The 26,986-nt window shown below is 42.0% G+C and overlaps 1 protein-coding gene across 2 annotated transcripts in view; it reads left to right on the top strand.

Annotated features, from left to right (window-relative positions):
• The first annotated feature begins 11,322 nt into the window (after nt 1–11,322).
• rtkn2 (rhotekin 2) overlaps nt 11,323–26,986 on the top strand; it is a 56,328-nt gene continuing 40,664 nt past the window's right edge. For both annotated transcript variants that reach the window (XM_043712310.2, XM_043712309.2), the window contains exons 1-2: nt 11,323–11,451; nt 25,898–26,097. In XM_043712310.2, the coding sequence (XP_043568245.2) occupies nt 11,422–11,451; nt 25,898–26,097 (230 nt within the window). In that variant the 5' untranslated portion in view covers nt 11,323–11,421. The remainder of the gene's footprint in view (nt 11,452–25,897; nt 26,098–26,986) is intronic.

The following is a 26,986-nucleotide window of genomic DNA, read 5'->3' as shown; positions in this document are numbered from 1 at the left end:
AGAATAAAATCAGTGTTCTATGTATAAAGTGCAATTTTCTAACTCTTCATTAAATGGTTCCATTGCTCAAAATTGGCCTGTCATTTTGTTTTCCCACTGGCAGGAATATTTCCCACCTTGCCGCCATTCACAGCCAGAGTGCCTTTGGTGAACAATCCCATATCAGCAACTCATTCACTGGATGTGCTAGCATACCTTTCATCCCTGGTATCGCCCACAGCTCGAGCCCCCTCATGACCGCTCTTTGCAACAACTTCAGTAGCTCTCAGGTGCTACTTTTTCCTTTAGCCATCAGCCCCTGATGGGTATCTTTGTTCCTAGCATTGACCATGGCCCAGGTTCACTCAAAATGTCTCGTGCATGCTTTTGAAGTCTGGCGACATCTTGACACCCAGAAACTTGCTATCCATTTCACAAATGCACTGAAATAACAATGGCGGTGGTTCATTCTCTGAAACCCAGCATTTAAACTAAGTTGACAACACTTCGCACATGTGATCATCCAAGATGAGAGACCCATCTGGAGTTCTCACAAGATATGTCTGTGGTACCCTGTCATCCACTGCTTATTAGACTACTCTTCAAACTTAGCAGAAATAAACTTAAGACTTGTACCTGATTAAATAAATCGGTTTACAATTCTGTTAAAGCAGCAGAGAAAGCAAAAAAATGGGACGAGAAAATTATTGCTAGCGTGGCAAGGAGGTGATCTTACCAAGAGTCATAGAGATGTACAACACAGAAAAAAGTATTTCAGCAAAGTTTGCTAATCCCATTTTCCAGTACTTGTATACCTGGAAATGCAAGTGCACATCTGAATAGTTTGTAAAGGTTACAACACTTTACGCTTCTATCACCCTTACACACAGTGTGTTCCAGATTTCCAACAACCTCTGGGTCAAAATATTTTTGCTCACATTTGTAAACCTTCTGCCCCTCACCTTAAATTTGCCCCTTGATCATTAATCCACCCATCAAGGGGAAAATTTTCTTCCTGGTCTACCCAATCTAGGGCCTTCTTAGTTTTATACATCTCAATCATGTCCCCTCTCAATCTCCTCTGCTCTAAGGAAAACAAGCCAATCTGACCAATTTCTCTTTAGAACTGAAATCTCCAGCCCAGAATGCAGAAATACTAATTTTTCTAACGAGGGAAAACATCAAGAATGGCACATTACCCTGGTAAATCTTCTCTGCACCCTCTCCAGTGCTATCACATCCCTCCAATAATCTGGAATGCAGATCTATACACAGTACAAATGCAAAAAGAAGTTTAATAGTGCTTGCACTTGTTTGGAAACTTGACAAGCCAGGGAAATGGCTGTCTCATTCATTGACAAGGGGACTGCACATCCAGAAACAGACTAGGTTAGTCAAGGCAAATAATCGGCCTTCAAGTGTTAAATCCCAGTCTACTGAATGTAACGGAAACTGTACATTTTGAAAAGTGCAAATATTATTTTATGCTAATTTGGAGAGAAGAAATCGGTGATTTAAGAAAATTCATATCTCCTGTCTTTTTTTATATGTTTACACAGAGTGTTTGAGCTCGATGTAATGCAATTTATGAAACATGCTGGATGATTGATGGATATGCCTGAAGCCAAACAGTCACAGCATTTTAGAGAAGAGTGTGGCAGTCTTATCAAAAGGAAAAAAGTTTCCAATCAGAACAAGGAAATTTACATTCTGCAAAAAGGAATAAGCCAAAATTAGTTTCAGTGATTTAAGAGTGTACTGTTCCTTAAACTTATTCATCATTGCCCACCTTTACATTATTTGCATTATGATCTTTAAATATGGATCAGCAAACTACATCTATGAGTGTTTGTAATCTTGTAAAATGGCTCAAATGGACAGAGGAGAAAGTAACAAAATGGCAAGGACAAAATAGAAAGCTTCTTTTCGATGCTATGCAATGTTCACATAATTTGATTTGATTCCTCAGAGTACCATTCCTGACTGTATTGCATATCATTGTGATGTTTCTGAGACGAGTTAAGGGGCTTACGGCTGTCACCATAGGTTACAAGCCTGAAAATAGTATTTGCCATTCCCCACTTTTTGATATGATTGGAATTTTCCTATATTACTGGATTACACACAGTTTAGTACTGGGTCCCAAATATTCATATTATTTTTTAACAATCTGGACAAAGGGAACTGAAGGCATTGTTGTTAAGTTTGCAGATGATGCAAAAATAGGTGCAAGGACAGGAAGATAGGAAGCTGCAGGATGGGCAAAGAAGTGTCAGATGGAATACAATGTGGGAAAGCGTGAGATTATGCACTTTGGCATAGACTACTTTACAAATGGGGAAAAGATTCAGAAATCTGAAGCACACAGAGACTTGGGAGTCCTAGTTCAGGTTTTCTCTTTAAGATTAACATGCAAATTCAGTTGGCAGTTAGGAAGGCAAATGCAATGTTGGTATTCATTTCAAAAGGCTAGGATACAAGAGCAGGGATGTATCACTGAGGCTAAATAGGCATTTGGATTATCGTGAACAGCTTTGGGCCCATATCTAAGGAAAGCTGTGCTGGCATTGGAAGAGGTCCAGGGAAGATTTACAAGAATGAGGGGATGAAGGGCTTGTCATATGAGGAGCATTAGGACACAAGGGCACAGCCTCAGTGTGAAGGGACAACCCTTTGGAACTGAGATGAGGAGGATTTTCTTCAACCAGAGGGTGGTGAATCTGTGGAACTCATTGCTGTAGAAGGCTGTGAATACCAAGTCATTCTGTGCCTTTAAGAGAGAGTTAGATAAATTCTTGATTAGTAGGGAGAATACAGGAGAATAGGGTTGAGAAACTTATCTTTTTTTAAAATTTAACTTACTTTTCTAACCAACATGTTCAGAGATGTTACTACCCAAGTTTGGAACAGGTGGGACTTGAAGCCAGGCATCCTGGTCCAGACATAGGAATACCACCTAGGCGAAAGGAGGACTGCAGATGCTGGAGATCAGAGTTAAGATTAGTGTGGTGCTGGAAAAGCACAGCAGGTCAGGCAGCATCCGAGGAGCAGGAAAATTGACATTTCGAGCTGGAGCCCTTCATCAGGAATGAGGCTAGGAGCATCGGGGGTGGAGAAATAAATGGGAGTCAGGTGGGGCTGGGGAGAAGGTAGCAAAAAGTACCATAGGTGGATGGAGGTGGGGATAAAGGTGATAGGTCGGAGAGGAGGGTGGAGCGTATAGATGGGAAGGAAGATTGGCATGAGGATGGTGCTGAGCTGGAAGGTTGGATCTAGGGTAAGGTGGGGGGAGGGAATGAGGAAATTGGTGAAGTCCACATTGATGCCCTGGGGTTGAAGTACTCTGAGGCAGAAGATGAGGAGTTCTTCCTGCAGGCATCGGGTGGTGACGGACTAGCGATGGAGGAGGCCCAGGACCTGCATGTCCTCTGCAGAGTGGGAGGGGGAGTTGAAATGTTCGGCCATGGGGTGGTGGGGTTGATTGGTGCGGAAGTCCCGGAGATGTTCTCTAAAGCGCTCTGCGAGAAGGCGTCCAGTCTCCCCAATGTAAAGGAGACCGCATCGGGAGCAATGGATACAATAAATGACATTTGTGGAAGTGCAGGTGAAACCACTCCTTTATAAACAGACTAGGGGTAAGAGGAAGGTGATATCACTTTTCACACTTTTATGAGATTATGACGTGAGGTTGTCTTCTCCAGATGTTTCAGTTTTAATTATCAGAGGGGTGTTGACCTCTGCTCTGTACACTACCTCCTCAAAAAGTTCCATTAATTTAGTCAGACACACGCTTCCCTTAACAAATCCATGACTGTCCTTGACAATTCCATACCTCTCTAAATAGTTTTACACAGCCTCTCAGAACTTTCTTCCAATATTTCACATAGCAAGATAAAGTTAACCAACCTGTAATGATCCAAGGACACTTAACCCCTTAATATTTCCTCCCTCACTATTTTTATACCATGCAACATTTTACCAACCTCAACTACAATATTTACTTCAAAACACACTTTTGTAGAGACAGACACACTATATTAATTAATAACCATGCCCACATCTCCCAACTCCATTCTCAGTTACTTTTTCTGTCTGAGGCCTTATTCTTTCCCATTACAAGTTTATAGACCATCCTCCAAGGTGGACTTCGGGACAGGCAGCAGAGGAAAGTGGCCGAGCAGAGGCTGATAGTTAAGTTCGGTACCCATAGGGAGGGCCTCAACCGGGACCTTGGGTTCATGTCACATTACAGATGATCACCATTGCACTACACACACACACACACACTCTCTCACATGCACACGGACACAGATACACACAGACGCGCACACACACCCTTATAGACACACAGACTCCCACACATGCACCCCCTCACAGACTTAAGACACTCTGCACTCACTACACACACACACACACTTTCTCACACTCACAACCCCCACCCCAGACGGACACACAGACAGACAGACAAAGACCCACATGCACACATATATATTGTGTGTGGTGAAATTTCTTTGGTACAGAGTTACATTGCACTTTGCTCAAAAACCACATAGATTCATGTCGAACTCTGAGCTCAAAAACTGCATGAATTTATGTGAAACTCTGTTATTTCACTTTTTAGATTGGAATCAATCTAAACTTCAGGTCATAGACAGAGAACACAGGGGGCTAACACCTTCAACACATTGTCTAGCTATCACCATTGTTAACAGCTAACCCGAGAATGCAACTTTAAAAAAAAGGGTTTTGTGATTTACACATGAAAGAAGTGAAACTATCACTGTATTCTAACAGATGAAAGGCTTAACAGACAATCAATTCTTCAATGTATAATTTCAGTTACATCACACTGCAAATTTTTGCTATAACTTCTGTGTTACGATCGAGCCCTCCACAATCACCTGATGAAGGAGCGTTGCTCCGAAAGCTAGTGTGCTTCCAATTAAACCTGTTGGACTATAACCTGGTGTTGTGTGATTTTTAACCAAGTTTATAGAGTTTAGGTGCTAACAGCAAGGGTAGGCTATTCGATCCCTCAAGCCAGCTCCACCATTCAATAACATCATGACTTATCTTCTACCTCAATGCCATTTTCCCATGCAAACCCCATGTCCCTTCATCTGTAGGAATCCATTGATTTCTATGTTGAATATATTCGAAGGCTGACTCTCTTCCTCTGTAGATTGGAGAATTACAAAACTATACCACTCTCTGTATGTAGAAATTCTTCAACTATGTCCTAAATGAGGTCTTATTCTGAAACTGTTGGTTGTAGACGACTCCCCCTGAGCCAAGAGAATCATCCTTCTTACATCTCATTTGCCTTGATTTTAATTGCTTATATTTTTAGATGCCTTCTCTTTGCATTCCTAATTTCCTCATTTTAATTTTTTTCCATTGCACTTTCTATACGCCTCCTAAACTTTCTCCAGTTTTGAGCTTAAGCTTTAACTACTGTAATCTTACTTTTCTTTACCTTATCCTACTTGTGATCATTTGGATAGTGTAATTGGCATAATAAAATTGGCTTTTCCCCAATTAAGAACTTTTATTCTTGGTTTTTTCCTCTGTTCTTTTCTATAACTATGCTAAACGTAATTAAATTATGACCACTGTTACACTTTTCACATATGCACAATTATTCTCCAAGTTAATTCCAGAATTAACTTGGGGTGGAACAAAACTTGGAAGCATTGTGAACTCTGTGGAGAGTAATGTAAATTGTTGGGCTTGTTACTCATTGCTTAAAAAATAACTTCTGAATACATCTAATAATACTAGTAATTTAATTAGTCACTTGGTAATTCAGAACTTGAGCACTGTTGAAAATAAGAGACATGCTGCAGAGACTTTTCATCTTGCACTTATCAAGATAGATGTAAGAATACCAAATTTTAAAGGGAATAGCAACTTATACTGCATGAGAAACAGGGGGCTGGCTGGTTGCCTAGTCAACTCTGATTGTGCATTCTTCAAGAGCTAGTGTTCTCTAGGCTTTTACGCTGACAATCACTTAACATTATTGATTGAGCTTGCAATGAGATACAGTTCTTCTTGTTACAAGCTACATGTATATATTCAAATGCAGGGATTTGTCTTCTGCAAAAAGAAAGAACAAGTCCAGACATTTTGCTTCTTGAAACAAAAGCAAGGTGTACAATATGGCAGCAATGCTGTTGACATTGATGTGCTGCATGTAGGCTTACAAAAAGCATTTGACACAGTGCTTCACAACAAACTTGTCAGCAAATGTATGGAATAAACAGGGCATGCAATATTGAGATGAAAATGACTGAGTGACAAGAAACTGAGTTTTTTTTAGGCTGGAGAAAGGTTTGTCGAGTTCCCCAGAGGTCTGTGTTGGAATCCTTGCTCTTCCTGAGATAAGTATGTATGCAAAACAATCTAAATCTTGGTGTACAGGGCATAATTTCAAAACTTGGAGGAACAAAGCTTGGAAGCATTGTGAACTGTGTGGAGAGTAATGTAAAACCTCAAAAGATACTTTGCCAAATTGGTGGAACAGGCAGACAGGTAATAGATGAAATTCAATGGTGATAAATGTGAAGTGATTTATTTTGATAGGGTGAACATAAAAACCATGCAAAATAAACGTAACAATTCTAGAGGTGAAGCAGCAGAAGGACCTGCATGTACATGAGTTACTGAAGGTGCATACTAGGCTTTATTAATTGGGGCCTAGCGTACAAGATTAAGAAGGTTGAACTTGTATAACACAGGTTCAGCCTCAGATAATTGCATACTGTTCTGGGCATGCAATTGAAGAAGTATATGCAGATATTGGAGGCAGTCAGGAAAGGATTATTCGAATGGTTCCAGGAATGAGAAATTCAGTTACAGAAATGAATTGGAGAGGTTAGGTCTGTTTTCCAAGAAGAAAGTACTGAGAGGGATCTGATAATGGGTATTCAAAATCATGAGGGATATGGAAAGGGAAAGTTAGAGAAGAACTGTTCCTGCTCATGAAAGTATTGAGAGAGGCACAGATTTAATCTAACTGGAAAAGAAGCAAAAGCAGGGGAAAAATCTTGCTCAAGCGGTTGGCGATTAATGTCTGGAATGCACTGCCTGACAGTTTCGTGGAGACTGCACCAATCAACCACACCACCCTGTGGCCCAACATTTCAACTCCCCCTCCCACTCTGCCGAGGACATGGAGGTCCTGGGCCTCCTTCACCGCCGTTCCCTCACCACCAGACGCCTGGAGGAAGAACACCTCATCTTCCGCCTCGGAACACTTCAACCCCAGGGCATCAATGTGGACTTCAACAGTTTCCTCATTTCCCCTTCCCCCACCTCACCATAGTTCCAAACTTCCAGCTCAGCACCGTCCCCAGGACTTGTCCTACCTGCCTATCTTCTTTTCCACCCTCCTCCCTGACCTATCACCTTCATCCCCTCCCCTACTCACCTATTGTACTCTATGCTACTTTCTCCCCACCCCCACCCTCCTCTAGCTTATCTCTCCACGCTTCAGGCTCTCTGCCTTTATTCCTGATGAAGGCTTTTGCCCGAAACGTCGATTTTGCTGCTCCTCGGATGCTGCCTGAACTGCTGAGGTCTTCCAGCACCACTAATCCAAACTAAAATTATAAGATGAAGGAGCAGAAGTAGGCCATTTAACTATTTGAATCTGCTCTGCCTTTCAAAGTGATCTGATCCCAATGCCAACTTCTGACCGTTACCCCTAATCCTTGAATCCTTTACTGATTAAAAAACTGTCTACCTCAACCTCGAAAGTTCTTAATGTCTCAGCCTCTTCAGCCCTCTGTGGTAAAGAATTCAACAAATTCATTACCCTCTGAGGGCAGAAGTTCCTTATCTCTGTCTTTAATGGGTTTTTGCTGATTTTGAGATACTTTCTGACCCTAGAGTCTCCTACAAAGGAGATCACCTGCCCATATCTACCTTGTCAAGTCATCTAAAAATCTTGTTTTAACAGAATTAGGATTAGCCTTTATTGTCATATATGTTCATTGAGTATACTGAAAAGTTTACACGTTGCCACTTACAGCGCCAACTTAGGTACAAAGGTATCTAGATACAGCTTCTTTAGATACAAGATCTTAGACAATAATGAAATAAAATGTCCAGCACTGCAGAAATAGAAGAACAACAGACCACACTGGCACCCAGCTTCCAGTCCGCACCAGGCCCTGGCTCCAGACTGCACCAGGCTTCATCTTGAGGATCATGAGGCTGGACATTGCTCCAGACTGCCATGCCGAACTGAAAGGACGCAATGCAAGGAGGCCACTCCAAAAGACAGGGAAGTTGCCATGCCTTGCCGGGAGTCTACCGTGCCAGGCTGGGAGTTGGTGGAGGCCGTGATTCATCCCTGAAGGCCATGAGAAGGGAAGACAATAAAGTCCTAAGAGGAAAAGCAAAAGAAAGGCAAAGCAAATGAGCTGCAGCTGGAGCGTCCTACTCTGCTGCCAAGAATCACCTCTCATTTTCTAAACTCTAAAACAGCCCCAACCTATTTAACCTTTCCCCATAAGACAGTTCCTCCATACCCAGAGACAACACAGTGGAACTTCTCTGCAGTGCCTCCAATGCTAGTCTTTCTTTGCTTTGATAATGTGACCAAAATTGTTCACAGTATTTCAGTTTTGTCTTTCTAGTATCTTATAGTTTTAGCAAAGCTTTGCGATTATTATACTCCATTCCCTTTGCAATAAAAGTCAACAATCTATCTGTCTTCCCTAATATCTGCTGATCTTGTATGCTTTTTTAATGATTTATTGAAGAGGATTCCAAATCCCTCTATATTCTACCTTTCTGCAGTCTTTCCCAATTTAAATAATATCCAGCACCTTTATTCTTCCTGCCAACGTGCACAACTTCATATTTTTCAAAATTGTATCCCACAAGGGGGCATAATTTTAAGCTGATTGGAGAAAGGTACAGGGGAGATGTCAGATGTAGGTTCTTTACACAGAGTGGTGGATGCATGGAATGCACTGCCAGCAGTGGTAGTAGAGTCAGGTACATCTTGGATAGGTACATCGATGGTAGTAAAATGTAGTGTATGTAGGTTGGTTTGATCTCAGAGTAGAATAAAAGGTTGGCACAACATCAAGGGCTGAAGGGGTTGAAATGTTCTATCGACCAAATTTTGCTTATCTTGTCTTTATCCCTCTGTAGACTCTTTATATCATCCTCACCACATCTCTTCCCACCTACTTTTGTATCATTTACAAACGTGGTAATGGTACGTTTACTTTCCTCATCAAAATTATTAGTACTGTGTATATTGTAAGTAACTGTGCTCCCAGCATGGATCCTGTGACACTCCCCGAGTTACAGGTTGCCATTCTGAAAATGTCCCCCTTATCTCAACACTGTCTTCTATTGGTTACTATGATGTGGAGGTGCTGATGTTGGACTGGGGTGGACAGTTAAAAATCACACAACACCAAGTAATAGTCCAACAGGTTTATTTGAAAGTACAAGCTTTTGGAACACTGCTCATCAGGTAGCTAGTGACGTAGTGACGAGTGATGTTTTGCTGTACCTTGTGAGTTACTCCACTAGCTACTTGACAAAAGAACTGCACTCCAAAAGCTTGCACGTCCAAATAAATCTGTTGGACTATAACCTGGTGTCATGTGAATTTTAACTTCTGTTGGTTAGTTAATCCACTATGCTAATATACTACCTCCAACACCATGGACTCTTATTAAATAGTCAGTGGTACCTTGTCAAATACCTTCTGAAATCCAAATAATTACATCCACTGCTTCCCCTTTAGCTATCCTGTTTATTATATCCTCAAGGAATTCTACTAAAATCTATCAGACGAGAAATGGATACGTTAATGACAATGACAGTACTTGTACATTAGCTGAGATGAGGACTTAACAAAAGAATGGGAAAACTGTGCTAGAAAGCTACAAATTAGTATAATATAGATTAGAACATAAAATAAAAAAGACTTGTTACGTGTGGGGGAAGAGTTGCTATTAGATAAGGATGCCATTAAATAAGGATGAGATATAGACACAGCAGGTGTGAACCAGAAGCAGCTTAACTGTATACAGTAACGTCAAAAAGTGCTGTTTAAACACCTAACAGAATCCAAGATAAATGGACAAAGTTAAAAATCACACAACATCAGGTTACAGTCCAACAGGTTTATTTGGAAGCATCAGCTTTCCGAACGCTGCTCCTTCATCAGGTGGTTGTCAACGGAGCAGCGCTCCGAAAGCTAGTGCTTCCAAATAAACCTGTTGGACTATAACCTGGTGTTGTGTGATTTTGAAATTTGTCCACCCCAGTCCAACTCCGGTACCTCCAAATTATGAGAAATGAAATCGATGAGATACAGCCGTATGTCCTTGGCCGCAGCACAATCAACAGATACCGCTGTTCGCGTTGGATATATAAATTGAAAGCAGAAAGTGTTGGAGAAACACACCATCTATGGAGACTGAAACAGACCTAATCCTTCAATTCCAACATGACTTCTCCAGTTCCAAAAGTCAGTGGATTCGAAACTTTAACTCTTTGTTTCCACTGATGCTGCCAGGCTTTGAGACTCAGCGGCACTTTCTACTTTTATTTCAGATTTCCAGCATTCATTCATTCAGAGCTGCAATTTCAATGAAGACATTAAGAACCGGTATCTGAAACGGAATATCGTGCAAGTGACAATGACCCTCAATGAAATGGCCGTTTACATAGGCGGGCCGACCGATCTTTTTCTACTCTCAAACAATTCTGTGAAGGCGTCCGGGTACATGGCGGGGGGGGGGGGGGGGGGTCACTCTGCTTACATTCACCTGCTCTATCCGGTCATGTTGTGGCAGTGAGGTTTGCTGCTCCTGCACCGAGTAACTCATCGTCCACCCAAAACGCACTCTCCCTGCCACATTCAGCCATTTCCAACGGTCACAATTTCACGCGCACAGTCAACCTTCCAGCAACACTCTGCGCTTCCAATCATAATCAGCCCCTCTCTACACAGGTGATACAAAGGAGCAGTGTGCATATTAGTATTGGCTGCATAATACGATCACTTTAAATGTGCAGACTGTGAGATTTTAAACTGTTTGCAAATAAAGTGTCTTTTTAACCGGTTTTCTGAGAATATATAACTACGGGAGTGCAACTGCGGGGTGACCTTTTGCACCAAGAGAGGGGTAATTTTCAGCGTCAGCTAGTGACCTAGCCCGATCAGTTTTCGCCTGCAGTAAGCTATTTGCAACTTGCCGGGTTGGAAATGCTGTGATTTACTCAGCGACGGTTACAGTTAGCACGCTCCGCCCTTTGTCTTTGCTGTTGGGGGCGGAGCGAGCTCTTGGAACCTGAGTTTCCGGGAGACGCGCGAAATTCGAACGTTCGCTCGGGAGCGCGAAGTTTGAACTCTGGTGCCCGGGATTAGAACGTTAGCCCGGGAGGAATTCAAACCGCCGGTTGATGGGAGGCGACCCGCCCCCGGAGCCCAAGGTGAGTGGCACCGGCTGCGGGCAAGGGATAGTGGAAGAGCCCAGGTTTTCTGTGCTGTTCCCATCGGTGCCTGCATCGATTAACCGTAGAGTTTTCGTTTGTTTCCTTTACAGACTATTTAAACTGCTATAAAGGCAGCGGTTGTGCAAATGATGCCAACACACAGGCTATGGGTGCCGGTGAGGGGCTGGAGCACACCGCTTAATTCAGCCCTTTATCTACAATTGCTGTCTCTGCCTCTGGACCCAGGTCTTCACTCGCTTTGTCCCAGTGTCTGTCTCTAGACACCGACCTCTGCAATGAGTATTTTGCATGAGTATTTACTGTGGAAAAGGATATGGAAGATATAGACTGTAGGGAAATAGATTGTGACCTCTTGCAAAATGTCCATATTACAGAGGAGGAAGTGTTGGATGTCTTGAAATGGGTAAAGGTGGATAAATCCCCAGGGCCTGATCAGGTGTACCCAAGAACACTGTGGGAAGCTAGAGAAGTGGTTGCTGGGCCTCTTGCTGAACTATTTGTATCATCGATAGTCACAGGTGAAGTGCCAGAAGACTGGAGGTTGGCAAACGTGGTGCCACTGTTTAAGAAGGGCGGTAAAAACAAGCCAGGGAACTATAGACCGGTGAGGCTGACCTCGGTGGTGGGCAAGTTGTTGGAGGGAATTGTGAGGAACACGATGTACATGTATTTGGAAAAGCAAGGACTGATTAGGGATAGTCAACATGGCTTTGTGCGTGGGAAATCATGTCTCACAAACTTGACTGAGTTTTTTGAAGAAGTAACAAAGAAGATTGATGAGGGCAGAGCAGTAGATGTGATCTGTATGGACTTCAGTAAGGCGTTCGACAAGGCTCCCCATGGGAGACTGGTTAACAAGGTTAGATCTCATGGAATACAGGGAGAACTAGCCGTTTGGATACAGAACTGGCTCAAAGGTAGAAGACAGGGTGGTGGTGGAGGGTTGTTTTTCAGACTGGAGGCCTGTGACCAGTGGAGTGCCACAAAGATCGGTGCTGGGTCCTCTACTTTTTGTCATTTATACAAATGATTTGGATGCGAGCATAAGAGGTACAGTTAGTAAGTTTGCAGATGCCACCAAAATTGGAGGTGTAATGGACAGCAAAGAGGGTTACCTCAGATTACAACAGGATCTTGACCAGTTGAGCCAATGGGCTGAGAAGTGGCAGATGGAGTTTAATTCAGATAAATGCAAGGTGCTGCATTTTGGGAAAGCAAATCTTAGCAGGACTTGTACACTTAATGGTAAGGTCCTAGGGAGTGTTGTTGAACAAAGAGACCTTGGAGTGCAGGTTCATAGCTCCTTGAAAGTGGAGTCACAGGTAGATAGGATAGTGGAGAAGGCATATGATATGCTTTTCTTTATTGGTCAGAGTATTGAGTCCAGGAGTTGGGAGGTCATGTTGCGGCTGTACAGGACATTGGTTAGGCCACTGTTGGAATATTGCGTGCAATTCTGGTCTCCTTCCTATCAGAAAGATATTGTGAAACTTGAAAGGGTTCGGAAAAGATTTACAATGATGTTGCCAGGGTTGGAGGATTTGAGCTACAGGGAGAGGCTGAACAGGATGGGGCTGTTTTCCCTGGAGCATCAGAGGCTGAGGGGTGACCTTACAGAGGTTTACAAAATTATGAGGGGCATGGATAGGGTAAATAGGCAAAGTCTTTTCCCTGGCGTCGGGGAGTCCAGAACTAGAGGGCATAGGTTTAGGGTGAGAGGGGAAAGATATAAAAGAGACCTAAGGGGCAACTTTTTCACACAGAGGGTGGTACGTGTATGGAATGAGCTGCCAGAGGAAGTGGTGGAGGCTGGTACAATTGCAACATTTAAAAGGCATCTGGATGCGTAAATGAATAGGAAGGGATTGGAGGGATATGGGCCCGGTGCTGGCAGGTGGGATTAGATTGGGTTGGGATATCTGGTTGGCATGGACGGGATGAACCTAAGGGTCTGTTTCCATGCTGTACATCTCTATGACTATTTGATAGCATTACCATTGCTACTCCATTATCAACAACCTGGGGCTTAATATTGACCTGAAATTGAACTAGACCAGATACATAAATACTGTGGTGTAAAAACAAGTCAGAGGCTGACAATTCTGTGATAAATAATATCCTAGTTTCCCAAAGCTTATCCAAATCAAGAGTGGGAGAATGCTATCTGCTTACCTATCTGGATGGGGGCAGCTCATGTGATACTCAAGAACCTCAATACCATCCAGGGTAAAGCAGCCACCTGTTTGGGGCTCCATTTACCACCTTCAACATTCACTCTATGTACAAACAGCACTGCACAAAGGCAGCAGTGTATAATATTCACGAGTAATGAGAGGATACTCGTGTTAATGTGGAGACCACGCAACCAAAGAACAATATGCAGGAAGGAACTGCTGCAAATGGGGATGAAAATTGGGAGGAATACCTTTTATGTTACCTCTGTAAACTTGAATTTATTCAAAACTCTGCCTGTGTCCTAATTTGAACCATGTCCCATTTGCCTGCCAGTTCCATGCTGTCTCGATTTTAAATTTTTCATTCTTGCTTTCCTTTCTCTCTGGGGCCTGGCTGCTCGCTATTTTCTTCCAGCCCCACAACTACCCAAGAACTGTGCACTCCCCCAACTCCTCGAGCCCACCCCTAATTGCCATTCTTCTCACAATTGGTATCCTACGACTGCTGCTGTCTTTCTCACACAGTTGTGTACCTCCACAGCATTGAACTAAGCAGGACAGTTACAGCCCACGAATAATACAAGTCATAGCTTTTTAAATATAAACTGCCTATGGACAAAAAAGTAGTGCTCAGACGTTTGCAGCCTATTCAATACAAAGGTCGTTTGGATGAAATGTTGTCTGTGACAATGAATGTAGTTCATTTTTTTTTGAAAAATATTGTAATATGATCACGTGAAATAAAAATCTGCAACCAATCAGCTCACTGAATTTTTAACAAACTCTATAAGAGGGCCCAAACTGGGGACTTTACTCCAATATTGGCTTGTAAATAGAACACCCTACTCCACTAATCATTTTTTTCTACCCTCACTGGATCTATTATAGCTTGATGGGGTCTTTGCTTTGCTTTACTTTCCTTTCCTAGACCACTTTATTTCTGTTACTTTTAGGACTCCGGCATTGTGGCATTCACAACATTTTTCAATTGGTGGAAAACAAATGGATTGGCAGGTTCTAAATCATGTCCTTTACCCATAACCTTTCATAATCTGTTTGGTCAATAAGCGAATTCTACACTTGTTCATGAGAGTCAGCACTTTTCAGAATGGGAGATGTTGTAGAATTACTTTCATTCTTATAATTATCTGCTGTTTTTCTTCCCCATCTATTTCATTCTCTTTCTGTGTGGTTCCCTATCCCTGTCACTGTTTCTCACTGTCACTGACTTCTCCTCACCTAATCTCTCCCAACCACACTTCCATGCTGTTCATCCTCCCTTTCATTCAGTCTGTAGTTGCTTCCTGCAAACAGTGTTTGATTTCTCTCTGTTTCTGCAGTCTGCCTTGATCATCTAACAGTGTTCTATAATTTTATTGAATTTCATGGACAGAGAAACATGACATAAATTGCGTGAATACATAAATCAGCATGCAGGAACATTCTATTGAGGATGAAACACAGAGTTACAGAAATAGAAGAGAGAGAACAATAAATCAGCTGCAATACCATCACCTGAGCAAACCTCCAAGATGTTCTTGGTGGTAGGGTCTAGTTGGAGTTGGTGGAAGTGTTTAAGGATGATACGTTAAATGCAGAGGACTCAACATTGAGCCCTCCCTGGCAGAAGTGGGTACTGCAGATGCTGGAGATTAGAGGCAAGATTAGAGTGGTGCAGGAAAAGCACAGCAGGTCAGGAAGCATCTGAGGAGCAGGAAAATTGATGTTTCAGGCAAAAGCCCTTCATCCTGATGAAGGGCTTTTGCCTGAAACATTGATTTTTCTGTTCCTCAGATGCTGTCTGACTCTTCCGGCACCACTCTAACCTTGAGTCCTCCCTCCATCCCTCTAACGAACCCTTCCTTCCAGCTACCAACCAGATTCATTCCTCCCATCAACCAGCCAGGTCCTACCCTCTACCTGTGTTCACCTTTCAGTACCTCACCACTCAGCCCTTCTCCCCACCCCCACTTTATCTGCTGCTCCCCTTACATCTACCCCCAGCTCTGAAGAAGAGTTACAACCGAAATGTTGACTTCTCCACCTCCTGATGCTGCCTGGTTTGCTGTGTTCTTCCAGCCTCCTGTTTGTTGCCATTGTTTAGATTACGGACCTGGAGTCAGTGATTAAAAATAAGGGATCACCATTTAGGCAGAAATGTGGTAAAATTATTCCTCCAAGGGTTGAGAATCTCTTGGAACTCCCTTCCTCAAAAATTGGTGATGCAGTAGCTTTGAATATTTACAATGCAAAGCTAGATAAATTCATGGTAATGGGGTGAAAGGTTATCAGTTGAGGTTACACTTCGATCAGCCAGGGCCTTATTACTCCTCACTCTTATGTCTTCACCACATCATTCATGGGTAATTGTTTGCAGCACCTTTTCTTTGTAGATCTCCCTATGTTTTGGAGTAAACTTTGACAAAATTCCACAGAGTAGTGCTGTATAGGGATGTGCATTCAGTAGGGTGACCCTGACCCATTATAATCAAATTTGAAACTTTTCAGAAAGCTTGTTAGTCTGATCAAAGTCAGGAGGACACTTGACCATCACCACCACCACCACCACCCTCCCCCACCTCCCCACCCAAGTGGCTATATCATTAGTTCATGAGTCCTTTTAAAAAGAAAAACCTCTTTTAAACAGTTAGAATATTGTGTAGTGACACAAATATTTTTATTTGTACAGAGCCTTTGTTCTCTCTTGACACAACTCTTCCACAGCATTCCTGGCTGAACTTCCACATTGTAAAATCCTTAAATGCAAATTCATCCAAAACTCTGCTGCCCAGATCCTAACTTGGTCTAAGTAAGGTTCATGGACCTCCATTGGCTCCCTGTCTTTCAATGCCTTGGATTTAAAATTCTGACGCTCCACTTCCTCCTCCCTCCATGGTCTTGCCTACCTACCTCTGTAATCTCCTCCTGCCTTTTGGACTCCCCAATTTCTGTTCTCCTGCGAGTCACCAATTTCCAGTCTATCATTGGTACATATGCCTTTAGTGCATATGTCCTAAACACCAGAATTCCCTCCCAGAAACACACTCCCTTTCTTCCCTCATTTGATACTTACAGATCCATCTCAATATTTCTTTACAAAAGTAAAATCCAGCAGATCCTGGAAATCTGAAATAAAAACGAGAAATGCTGAAAACATTCAGCAGCTCTGCTAGCGTCTGTTCAACTCTGTGACCTTTCATCAGAACATGTTCTGATTTACTGTATTTGCTGTTTTTATGAAATCTTTATCTGGCTTAGTGTCAAATTTTGTCCAATAATGTTCTTGTAAAATGCTTGGAATGATTCATTGCATTAGTGCTACATATTGGAGTGAGAGGATGTTTAGATTTTAAACGCTTTTTATTGATTGTTTTCATAACAGAAATATGCCTCAACTGAGCTTTATAGTTTGATTTCACAAGTAATATTTAACAAGTAATGTTTACATGCATCAACCAGTCTTGCATCATTGTAAACAGCCTGCTTAATCTGTCTACTGTTAATGTATGAGCTTGTGGCAATGCACAAAGGCTCATGTGGAATATTGGACGGGCTGCTGAGGCCAAACAGCCTGTTTCTGTGCTGGCTGTTCACAGTATATTGAGTTAAAAATCACAATACCAGGCTATAATCCAACAGGTTTATTTGGAAGTAAAGCTTTCGGAGCACTGCTCCTTCGTCTGGTTCTTAGTGGAGCAGGGTCAACACAACAATGCAGGGTTGCCAAGCAGAGGCTGATAACCAAGTACGATACCCATGAGGATGGCCTGAACCGTGACCTTGGGTTTATATCACACTACTGGTGACCCCTCTATACTATACACTCACATGCACACCCTCTCACAGGCATATACTCTGTCACACTCACACGTACACTCTATCAAGCACACACACACACGTGCGCACACGGTCTCTCCCTCAGACGCATACACACATATAAGTTTATGGTGAATTCTCATTTGCAGATTCATATTTGCAGATACATTCCATTTTGTTTAAAAAGTATGCAATCAGTAGGCTGTCAGTCCATATAACATTTTATAAATTCCTACATTGGAAATAGAATCAGAATCTGTTGGAATACAGACAGACTCTAACCTCACCTGTAATGCATTGTCTGAGTTGAGACGTCTTTTATTTTAATAAAACCTTAAGTTATCTCTGGAATGTGACTTGAAATAAGTTCTAGGATTTACATATTAATGAATTGAAACCTGCAACTCATTTTAAGTGATTTAAGACTTAACAGCTATCTAGGTTTGTTCAATACATTGTATACGTTGATCTTTTACGATACATTCTGAGTCCTATGATCCTCTCCCACGAGCTACCTGATGAAGGAGCAGCGCTGTGAAAGTTTGTACTTCCAAATAAACCTGTGGGACTGTAATCTGGTGCGTGATTTTTAACTTTGTCCACCCCAGTTCAACACCGACGCCTCCACATGACAGTGTATTGGTACCATCTTGTGGCAGAACATTGATACTGCATCTGTTTAAATCAGTGTCTTCTCTCTGGCAATTGAAATGAGAAAGAAGTGAATTGTACAAGCGCAAAAAAGCTAAGATTTGTGTGACGAGTGTGCTTGTTTTCCAATAAAGCTTTTCTTCTAAAACGAGCAAGTGATGGAAATATTCAGCAAGGAGTTTGTGACACGGTGAGTTCTCCATACAGACTTGCTGCCCATATGTGGAGTGCCATGATGTAAAACAGAAAATGCTGGAGAAACTCAGCAGGTCTTACAGCATCTGTAGAGAGAAACGGTATTTATGTTTCAATTTTTATGAAGATATGGGTGTACCTTTTAAGAAAGTTAAAATTCAGCAGAACTACCTGACAGCACCAAGTGTTCTGAACATGATATCATGTAACTTTTTGGTGCAGCAGCTAGTGTAGCTGGTTGCCTGGAGACAAAAACAAATTTGAATTAGGCCAATCAGTTTGTTATACCCCAAAAAATACAAATTCCATCAAATTTGAATTTAGTATATAGACAATATTAAAAGCCAATGACACAATCTGATGCTTTGGGGGTATAAGACCAGGGAAAATTGAACAGTTGGAGGAGAAATGCCAGTTCTAGGCTGCTAGTCAGAACTGTCTAAGAGGTACCTGTCTAGAGAAGGAATTTGCATGGAGAAAATCATCAACACCGACCTGGCAAGTAAATCTGCAAAGAGAAGATTCTGCAGCTGGTGGGGTTTTGTAATTTGAATTTTTCAGTAAAACTTAATCAGGGGTTTTATCAAACTGGTATTATAGAAGGGAAAGTAAAAGATGTAAATAGTTGTTAGTTAATTATTCTCAGTTATACTTTAAGAAATAAAGTTGTTAATTTGTACTTTAAATAGTTCTTGGCCACTCACATTTTCACAGATTACTGCACGGGATAAATCTTTCTGTGTTGCTGGTTTAAATTAAGCAAGAGAGTTTACCCCATGTCGTAACACAAGTCCAAATTGTACTCAAATCATTAACTCTGTTTCTCTCTCCACAAACGCTGCCTGACCTACTGTGTTTCTCCAGCACTTTTTTTTATTTCAGATTTTCACATCTTCAGTATTTTGGTTTTATTTCAGAGTGTCATAATGTGATCATGCAGGTTGATAATCAATAAGTAAATCTTAGTAAGAGCAGGAAACTTTCCTGATCAGCCAGGACCAGGTGATAGCTGCAATGCAATTGCCTCCCATGTTACAAAATTCCACATGCAGTTTCTTGTCATGAGCAAGTGTCATTCTTGTTCTGAGGGACTATGACACACGCACTCTCTTAGTAGGTCAGGCAGCATTCTGGAGAGTGAAACAATTAAAAGTTTTGAATCTAGTATTAAAACTCAAAACCTTTAACTCTGTTTCTCTTTCCACAGCTGCTGTCATCCCTGCCGTACATTTCCAGCAGTATCTTTATTCCTTCACTTTGTGGCTGGCTTGGCCAGCATTTGTTATCAATCCCTATATACCCTTGAAGGTGGTGGGTGAGCTGCCTTCTTAAACTTGAGTGGTCCATTTTGTGAACATCCACAATGTTATTAGGGTATTTCAAGATTTTGACACCATGACACTGAAGGAGTGGCGATATATTTTCATGTCAAGACTGTCAGAGGTGTGGAGAAGCAACTTACATGTGGTTATGTTGACAAATATGTGCTGCCCTTGGCCATCCAGAAGGTTGTCATGATTTTGGAAAGTGCTGTCTAAGGAGCTTTTGTGTATTTCTGCAGTGCACCTTGTAGATGGTACACACTGCCATGACTGAGTGTGGGTGGTGGAGAGCATGAATGGCACAGCATCCATAAACAATCAAGTGGTTGTTTTGTCCTGGATGATGCAAAGCTACTTAAGTGTTGCTGGAGCAGCACTTATCCAGGAAAGAAGGGACTGTTCTATTATACTCCTGCCTTGTTCTTTGTAGATGGTGGTCAGGCTTTGGAAAACCAGAGGTGAGTTATTTGCCATAGGACTCCTAGTTTCTGACCTGCTTTTGTCAGTTCAGTTCATTTTCTAGTCAATGGTAAACACCCCCACCCCCCGCAACGTTTTTAAAAGTGGTTGATTCAATGATGGTAATGTCATGGAGTGATTGGCAGATTAGATTGTTAGAGATGGTCATTGCCTGGCACTTGCATGGTGCAAATGTTACCTGTCACTTTTCAGCCCAAACCTGAATATTGTCCAGGTCTTGCTGCATGTGGATGTGGATTGCTTCTCTCTCTAAAGAGTGGCAAATTTTGCTGAATATTGTGCAACCATCAGCACACATCCCTACTTCTGACCCTGTGCTGGATAGAATTTCATTTATGAAGCAGCTAAAGATAGTTGAGCCCAGGACACTATACAGAAGAACTCCATAGATGTCCTGGAAATGATGATTGACCTTCAAAAACCACAACTGTCTTTGTGTCAGGTATAATTCCAAGCAGCAGAGAGTCCCCTCCCGATTTCTCAATTACTCTAGTGTGGCTAGGGCTTGGTGCCATGCTAGGTCAAATGAGGCCTTTGCTGTCAAGCGCAGTTCCTCTCACGTCACCTTTAGAATTCAGCTCTTTTGTCCATTTTTGAACCAAGATTATAATAAGGTCAGGAGCTTATTGGCCCTGACAGAACCTAAGTTGAGTGTCAGTGAACAGGTTATTGCTTTGCAAGTATTGCTTGATGCACAGTTGATGACTTCTGTCATTTACCCATGATTGAGTGTAAACTAATTGGGAAGTAATTGACCAGATTGGATTTGTTCTGCTTGTTGTGTACAAAAGTACCTGGGAAACCTTCCACATTGTCAGTTAAATGCCAATGTTGTAGCTGTACTAGAACAGCATGGCAATTCTGGAGCATACATCTTCGATACTATTGTCAGGTCCTGTAGCCTGTGCAGTATCCTGTGTCTCCAACCATTTGTTTGTATCATGTGGTGTGAATCAAATTGGTTGAACGTTGGCATGTCTAATGCTGGAGATCTCTGGAGGCTGGGTTGGCAATTCTGGCAAAAATTGTTGCAAATTTTTCAGCCCTATCTTTTGCATGTGCTGATGTGTTGGGCTTCCCCATCATTGAGTTGGATATTTGTGGAGTCTCTTCCTCCAATGACATGTTTAATTATCCACCACCATTCATGACTGGATGTGGCAGGACTACAGAGATCAGCTCTGATCTTTTGGCTGTTTTATAGTTTAGCCTGTCTATCACTTGCTGCTTATGCTGTTTGGCGAGTAATGTGTCCTGTATGTTAGCTTCACCAGAAACACACCCCATTTTTAAGTGTGCCTAATGCTGCTCATTACATACCCTCCTACACTCTTCATTGAACGAGTGTTGAACTTCTGGCTTGATGTAATGGGGGATGGTTGAATGGAGGAAGTGTCAGGCCATGAGGTTGTAGGTTGTGTTTGAGTGAACTTCTGCTGAAGGCTGACAGAATGTTATGAATGCATGGTCTTGAATTGCTAGATCTGTTCAAAGTTTATCCTGGTAATGATGCCACACAACATAATGGAGAATATTACCAATGTGAAGATGGAACATAATGACTCTGTGCGTTGGTCAGGCATACTGATATCGTCAAGGAAAAATGGATCTGCGGCACGCAGATTGGTGAGGATGAGGTCAAGTAGGCTTTTCCCTATTGTTGATTCTCAGTCTAGTAGCAATTTCATTAGGAATCAACTAATCATTTGTGATGCTGCTGAGTCACTGTTGATCATCGAAATCCCTAACCTACTGTACGTACAATGACTTTGCCACACTCAATACTTCCTCAAGTGGTAATCCATTAGTTGAGGGGGTTGCTATGTGTGGTGATCAGCAAGCAGATTCCTCATCCTTGTGACTCTGGACACACACAGTCTATATTGAGGTCTCCCAGGGCAATTCTGTCCTGACTGCATACCATTATGCTACCACTTTTGTTCCGTCTGTCCTGCTGGTTGGACAGAACATACCTACACATTGGTGATGGTGTTGCCTGGGACATTGTGTATATGATATAATTCTGAGTGTATGAATATGTCGGGCTGTTGCTTGATTCATCTGTAAGACAGCTCTCCCAATCTTGGCACTAGCTCTTAGCTTTGGTGGTCAATAAGACTGAGTTTGCCTTTGTCGTTTCCAGTATTGTGGTTGATACCAAGCTGCCTGAACATTTTCTTTTTTTTTGGACTTTTTAACAATTGAGAGGCTATTTGGAAGGCAATTTAGAGTCAACCACATTGCTCCAGGTCTGGATTGCATATAAAGCAGACCAGATAAGGGCAGAGATTTCCTTTTCTTAAGGTCATGAGTCAACAGATGGGTTTGTATGACAATTGACAGTGGTTTCATGGCCTCCTTAAGGTTTAAATTCAAGATTTGTGCCATGGTGGAACTTTAACCCGTGTCCCAATGACATTACCTAGATCTCTGGATTGCTAGCCAAGTGACAATACTATTACAACATTGGACTGTGCTGAATCGAAACAGAGTCCAATATGGAAGAGCAGTGTCTTAACTGCACTATGCAGTTTTCTCATACTTTTAAGATACCTGTGCTGTAGCCATATTGGTTATTTGGACTCTTCCCAAAAAGCTAAGTATTAGTCAGTTAGCAGATCATCTGGTCTTGCTGTTGTGGGTACATTTATCATCTGACTGGTTCTAATATTAACTGGGGTGGACTGAATATGTGAAAAGATTTCCCTTTGTTTTCGACATTTCATCATTGTTATCTTGTATGGAAATCAGGAAAAGTTGCAGTAGTTTCCTGCTTAGAATGAGCATATCAAGAAGTGAGATTGGTGTACATGTGATAAGTTGTCGATAGCATATCACTGACTGGAAATGTGCAGATCTCCTTGATTTTATGAGCAACTCCTCAATAGAGTAGAATCATTAGAATCCCTCCAGTGCAGATTGGACCAAATGGCCTCTTCGAGTCTGCACAGACCCTCTGAATAACATTCCACCCAGATCCAGCTCCCCACCCTCTCCCCATAACCCTGCATACACCATGATTAATTCACCTGACCTACACATCCCACTGTTGGGCAATTTAGCATGGCCAATTCGCCTAACCTGCACATTTTTGGGCTGAGGAAATCAGAGCATCTTGTGGAAACCCATAAAGACATGTGGAGAACGTGCAAACTCCAGTCACTAAAGGCTGGAATTGAACCTGGGTCCCTGGCACTGAGGCAGCAGTGCTAACTATGTGCCACCCATTATCATCATGCTGCCCATACCTGGTCAAACCTTAAGAAAATGCTTGGAACGATTTGCCATCTTTGCAGATACTTTTGTAGAACATCCCTTTGTTAGAATTAGGCTAAATATCTAGTATGGGAAAATGCCAATGGAAAATATTGATGGGTTGTTTCGAAGTGGGAGGATTCTACGTTTCCAATTTCCTTCCTATGCTGTACTGTGACACATTAAATACAATACTTTAATTTTTTGAAAGTTAAGTACTTTCATTGGAAAACAAAAGATTAAAGCATCAGCTTTTACCGCAAGGCCACCTTCAAGCTGCAGTCTTGTTGTATATTTCTGTGTATACTCTTTATTTGCAAGAAAGCCAAGGACTGTGCTTGTAATAGACAATGTTTGTTTCTTAATCAACCTGCATCCACCCGAGTTGGTAAATGGGCCTTCAATCTGTTGGTTCGTCTGAAAGACATTGCCCAAACATAAAAGTCAATTGGGTTCAGCGTACTAAACGCTATTAGACTGAATCCTCACTCACTGTTTGAGAATTCTATCTGAGGAGGTGGGAAAAACCATATTTGATTAACAGTTGTGTTTTGCGTCTCTGTTCAGTATATCTGTTATTATCATCAAAGCATCAGTGGATTTAAATATGCAAAGATGGTTATGCTATCAAGTTTAAAATCTTAAATCTGCCCACTTTTTTTTACAGAGACAGGACAAGGGACCAACTTCCAGGAGATGAGTTGGCAATATCATCCCCATTTAAATGTTAATTAGGCAGCCTCTGGTATAACCTACTTTTCAGACTTGACTTTGTTTAGCTGGGAATCCCAGACCTCCGTCAAAGCCGGCGACTGTAAGGGTAGTGAATGTACACACAATCTCACCTTTGCCTCACTGCTTGCAGGAAAGTGCTTCCACCTTCTTCACCAGCTGCCTCCCACACCCCCAACCCCTGGAAAATCCCTCGAATCAGATTCCCCTCAGATTTGGGAATTAGATCTTATCTTCTCTCAAGGGTTGAGGTTTGTTGTTGTTATTCCAGTCAATGATTGGAATAGCTGAGGTATGTTAGTTACATTCTAATGAAGGGAAATCTCTCCATCTTCAGCAGCCCATTGTCTTCCTAATGTGATGGATAAAAGATAGACTGTTCTGAATGAAGTTGAGTAGCTTCAGAAAGAGTAGTGGGTCTTCTGTTGCATTGATTGCTGATGGCCTTTGGTCTGAGGCAAAGCATTAATTCCAGCTACTAATCTGGTTCTGTCCTTTTAAGATCTTTGACTTGAATGAACAAACCCAGAAAACGGACTTATTAACTGCTGAGATCAGTTTGACTATTTGTTAATTTCAGAATTAAGGTTTTGTTTAAGAATTTTGCATTTAATGCACAGTTCCCAGGTAGCTGGGCTAGAGTAGAGTAAACATTTCATATTATTTTAGGTTTTTGTGCAAACCATCACTGTCACTTCATGTCAGTGAAATTGGTGGCCAATTTGGTGCTGCATGGTCTCCTATATTAAGAGCTGTAACTTAATTAGCAATAAAGCATCTTGAAATGTCGTAAGATCATAAGAAATAGAAACAAGAGTAGGCCATTTGGCCCCTTCAAGCTTTCTCCGCCATTCAATAGGATCATGGCTGATCAGATGTGCCTCATGTCCATTTTCCTGCATTTTCTCCATAACCTGTCATTCCCAAATTTCTGGGGCCTTGAAATACACTATGAAAATGCAACACCTACTTTTCTGCTACTTTCATATTCAGATCTTATGGTATATGGTAGGGTTCCACAAGGATCAGGGTGGGGGCGACTGAGGGCAGGGGGGTGATTTATCAGCATGAGGGATTTTCGCTATGATGGTAATTTGGAAAGGCTAGCATTGTCCTTGGAGCAGAGGAGATTGAGAGGATATTTGATAGAGGCGTACAGATTATAACGAGTTTAGATACATAGACACCTGCTGATGGAACAAGGACTATTAGATTTTTTTTAGATTACTTTTTTTTAGATTTTAGATTACTTACAGCGTGGAAACAGGCCCTTCGGCCCAACAAGTCCACACCGACCCGCTGAAGCGCAACCCACCCATTCCCCTACATTTACCCCTTTTACCTAACACTACGGGCAATTTAGCATGGCCAATTCACCTGACCTGCACATCTTTGGACTGTGGGAGGAAACTGGAGCACCTGGAGGAAACCCACGCAGACACGGGGAGAATGTGCGAACTCCACACAGTCAGTCGCCTGAGTCGGGAATTGAACCCGGGTCTCTGGCGCTGTGAGGCAGCAGTGCTAACCACTGTGCCACCGTGCCCCCACCGTAGCACAAGATTTTGGATAAGAATTACAGGGGACTGTGAGGAAAAACTTTTTTATGCAGTGAGTAGCAATGATCTAGAAGTCCTTGCCTAAATGAATGGCAGAAAGAGAGATGATCAATGACTTCAAAAGGAAACTGGATGGGTACTTGAGGGAAATGGGATTGACTGTATTGTGCTGCAGAGAGCCTGAATGAACTCAATAGACCAAATTATCACCACCTGTAATGACACTACTGTCTTCTAGGGCTCTGATATCCAGGAAAAAATCAACTTTGAGACTCGGATGCAGGAAGGGATCTGCAAACTTCTTGTTGCCTCCACCCAACGGGATCAGGTGCTGCGTGCTGCGAAAAATCTGATAACCTGTAACACTCGAATTCTTCACTATAGAGCTGAGTTACAGAGACGTACAGAGGAACAAACCCTGCCCAAAGTGACAGGGAGGTAGGCTGGAACTCCTATAATTTAGTAGATTTTCATTTCTCCCCCTTTTCCATTTTACTCCTTGATTGCCTTCAATTCAGCTTATATCAATTGTTTAATGTTCTATTGTAAACTGAATATTGTTCTAAATCTGAAATAGCTTTATAAATACTGTGGGTGATCAATGGCTAGGAATTCTACAGCAAGGAACTTACCATCTGGCTCCATAAATTCTGTCAACCATCTCCAAGTCAAAAGTGTGATGAAATACTCTCCATTTGACTAGATTGGTGCAGCTCCAACACTCAAGATTCTGGACACCATCCAGTACAAAACAGCCAGCATGATCAGTACCTTGTCTGCCATCTTAAGAAGTCACTCCCTCTGTCACCAGTGCTCATTGAGAGCACTGTGTGCCATCTACAAGATGTACTGCAACCACTCTTCAATCTCCTTTGACAGCACCATCCAAATCTCTACCATCTGTAATAGCAAGGGTTGCAGATGCATGGTAACACCACTACTGACCAGTTCCCCACAAACCATATACCATCCTGACTTGGAATTATCTCACTGTTGGTGGTTCAGAATCCTGAAATTCCGTTTATAACCGTGCTGTGGCTGTCCCTAAACCACATTGTTTATAATGATTCTAGAAGGTGGTTCTCCACCACCTTCAAGGATCATTAGGAATGGGCAATAAAAGCCAGCTTAAGCAGAAATACCCTCATCCAATGAAAGACTAACTTTCTTAAAAATAAGGAAATCCTAAAATCCCCGTTGAATGCTTTTATACTATAAAGTATGTCCCCTGTTTTCACTGGACTTCAATCTAAATGAACATACCTATGCTCACCACTATTCTATACAGTACAACTGGTTAAAATTTGAAAGTGTATGCAGTTGAAAA

This window comes from Chiloscyllium plagiosum, unplaced genomic scaffold (assembly GCF_037043375.1).
Source record: "Chiloscyllium plagiosum isolate Xiang-an unplaced genomic scaffold, Cpla_swu_hap1 HiC_scaffold_22, whole genome shotgun sequence".
Taxonomy (NCBI): domain Eukaryota; kingdom Metazoa; phylum Chordata; class Chondrichthyes; order Orectolobiformes; family Hemiscylliidae; genus Chiloscyllium; species Chiloscyllium plagiosum.
The sequence above is the reverse complement of the archived record's forward strand: the minus strand, read 5'-3'. Positions and strand labels throughout refer to the sequence as shown.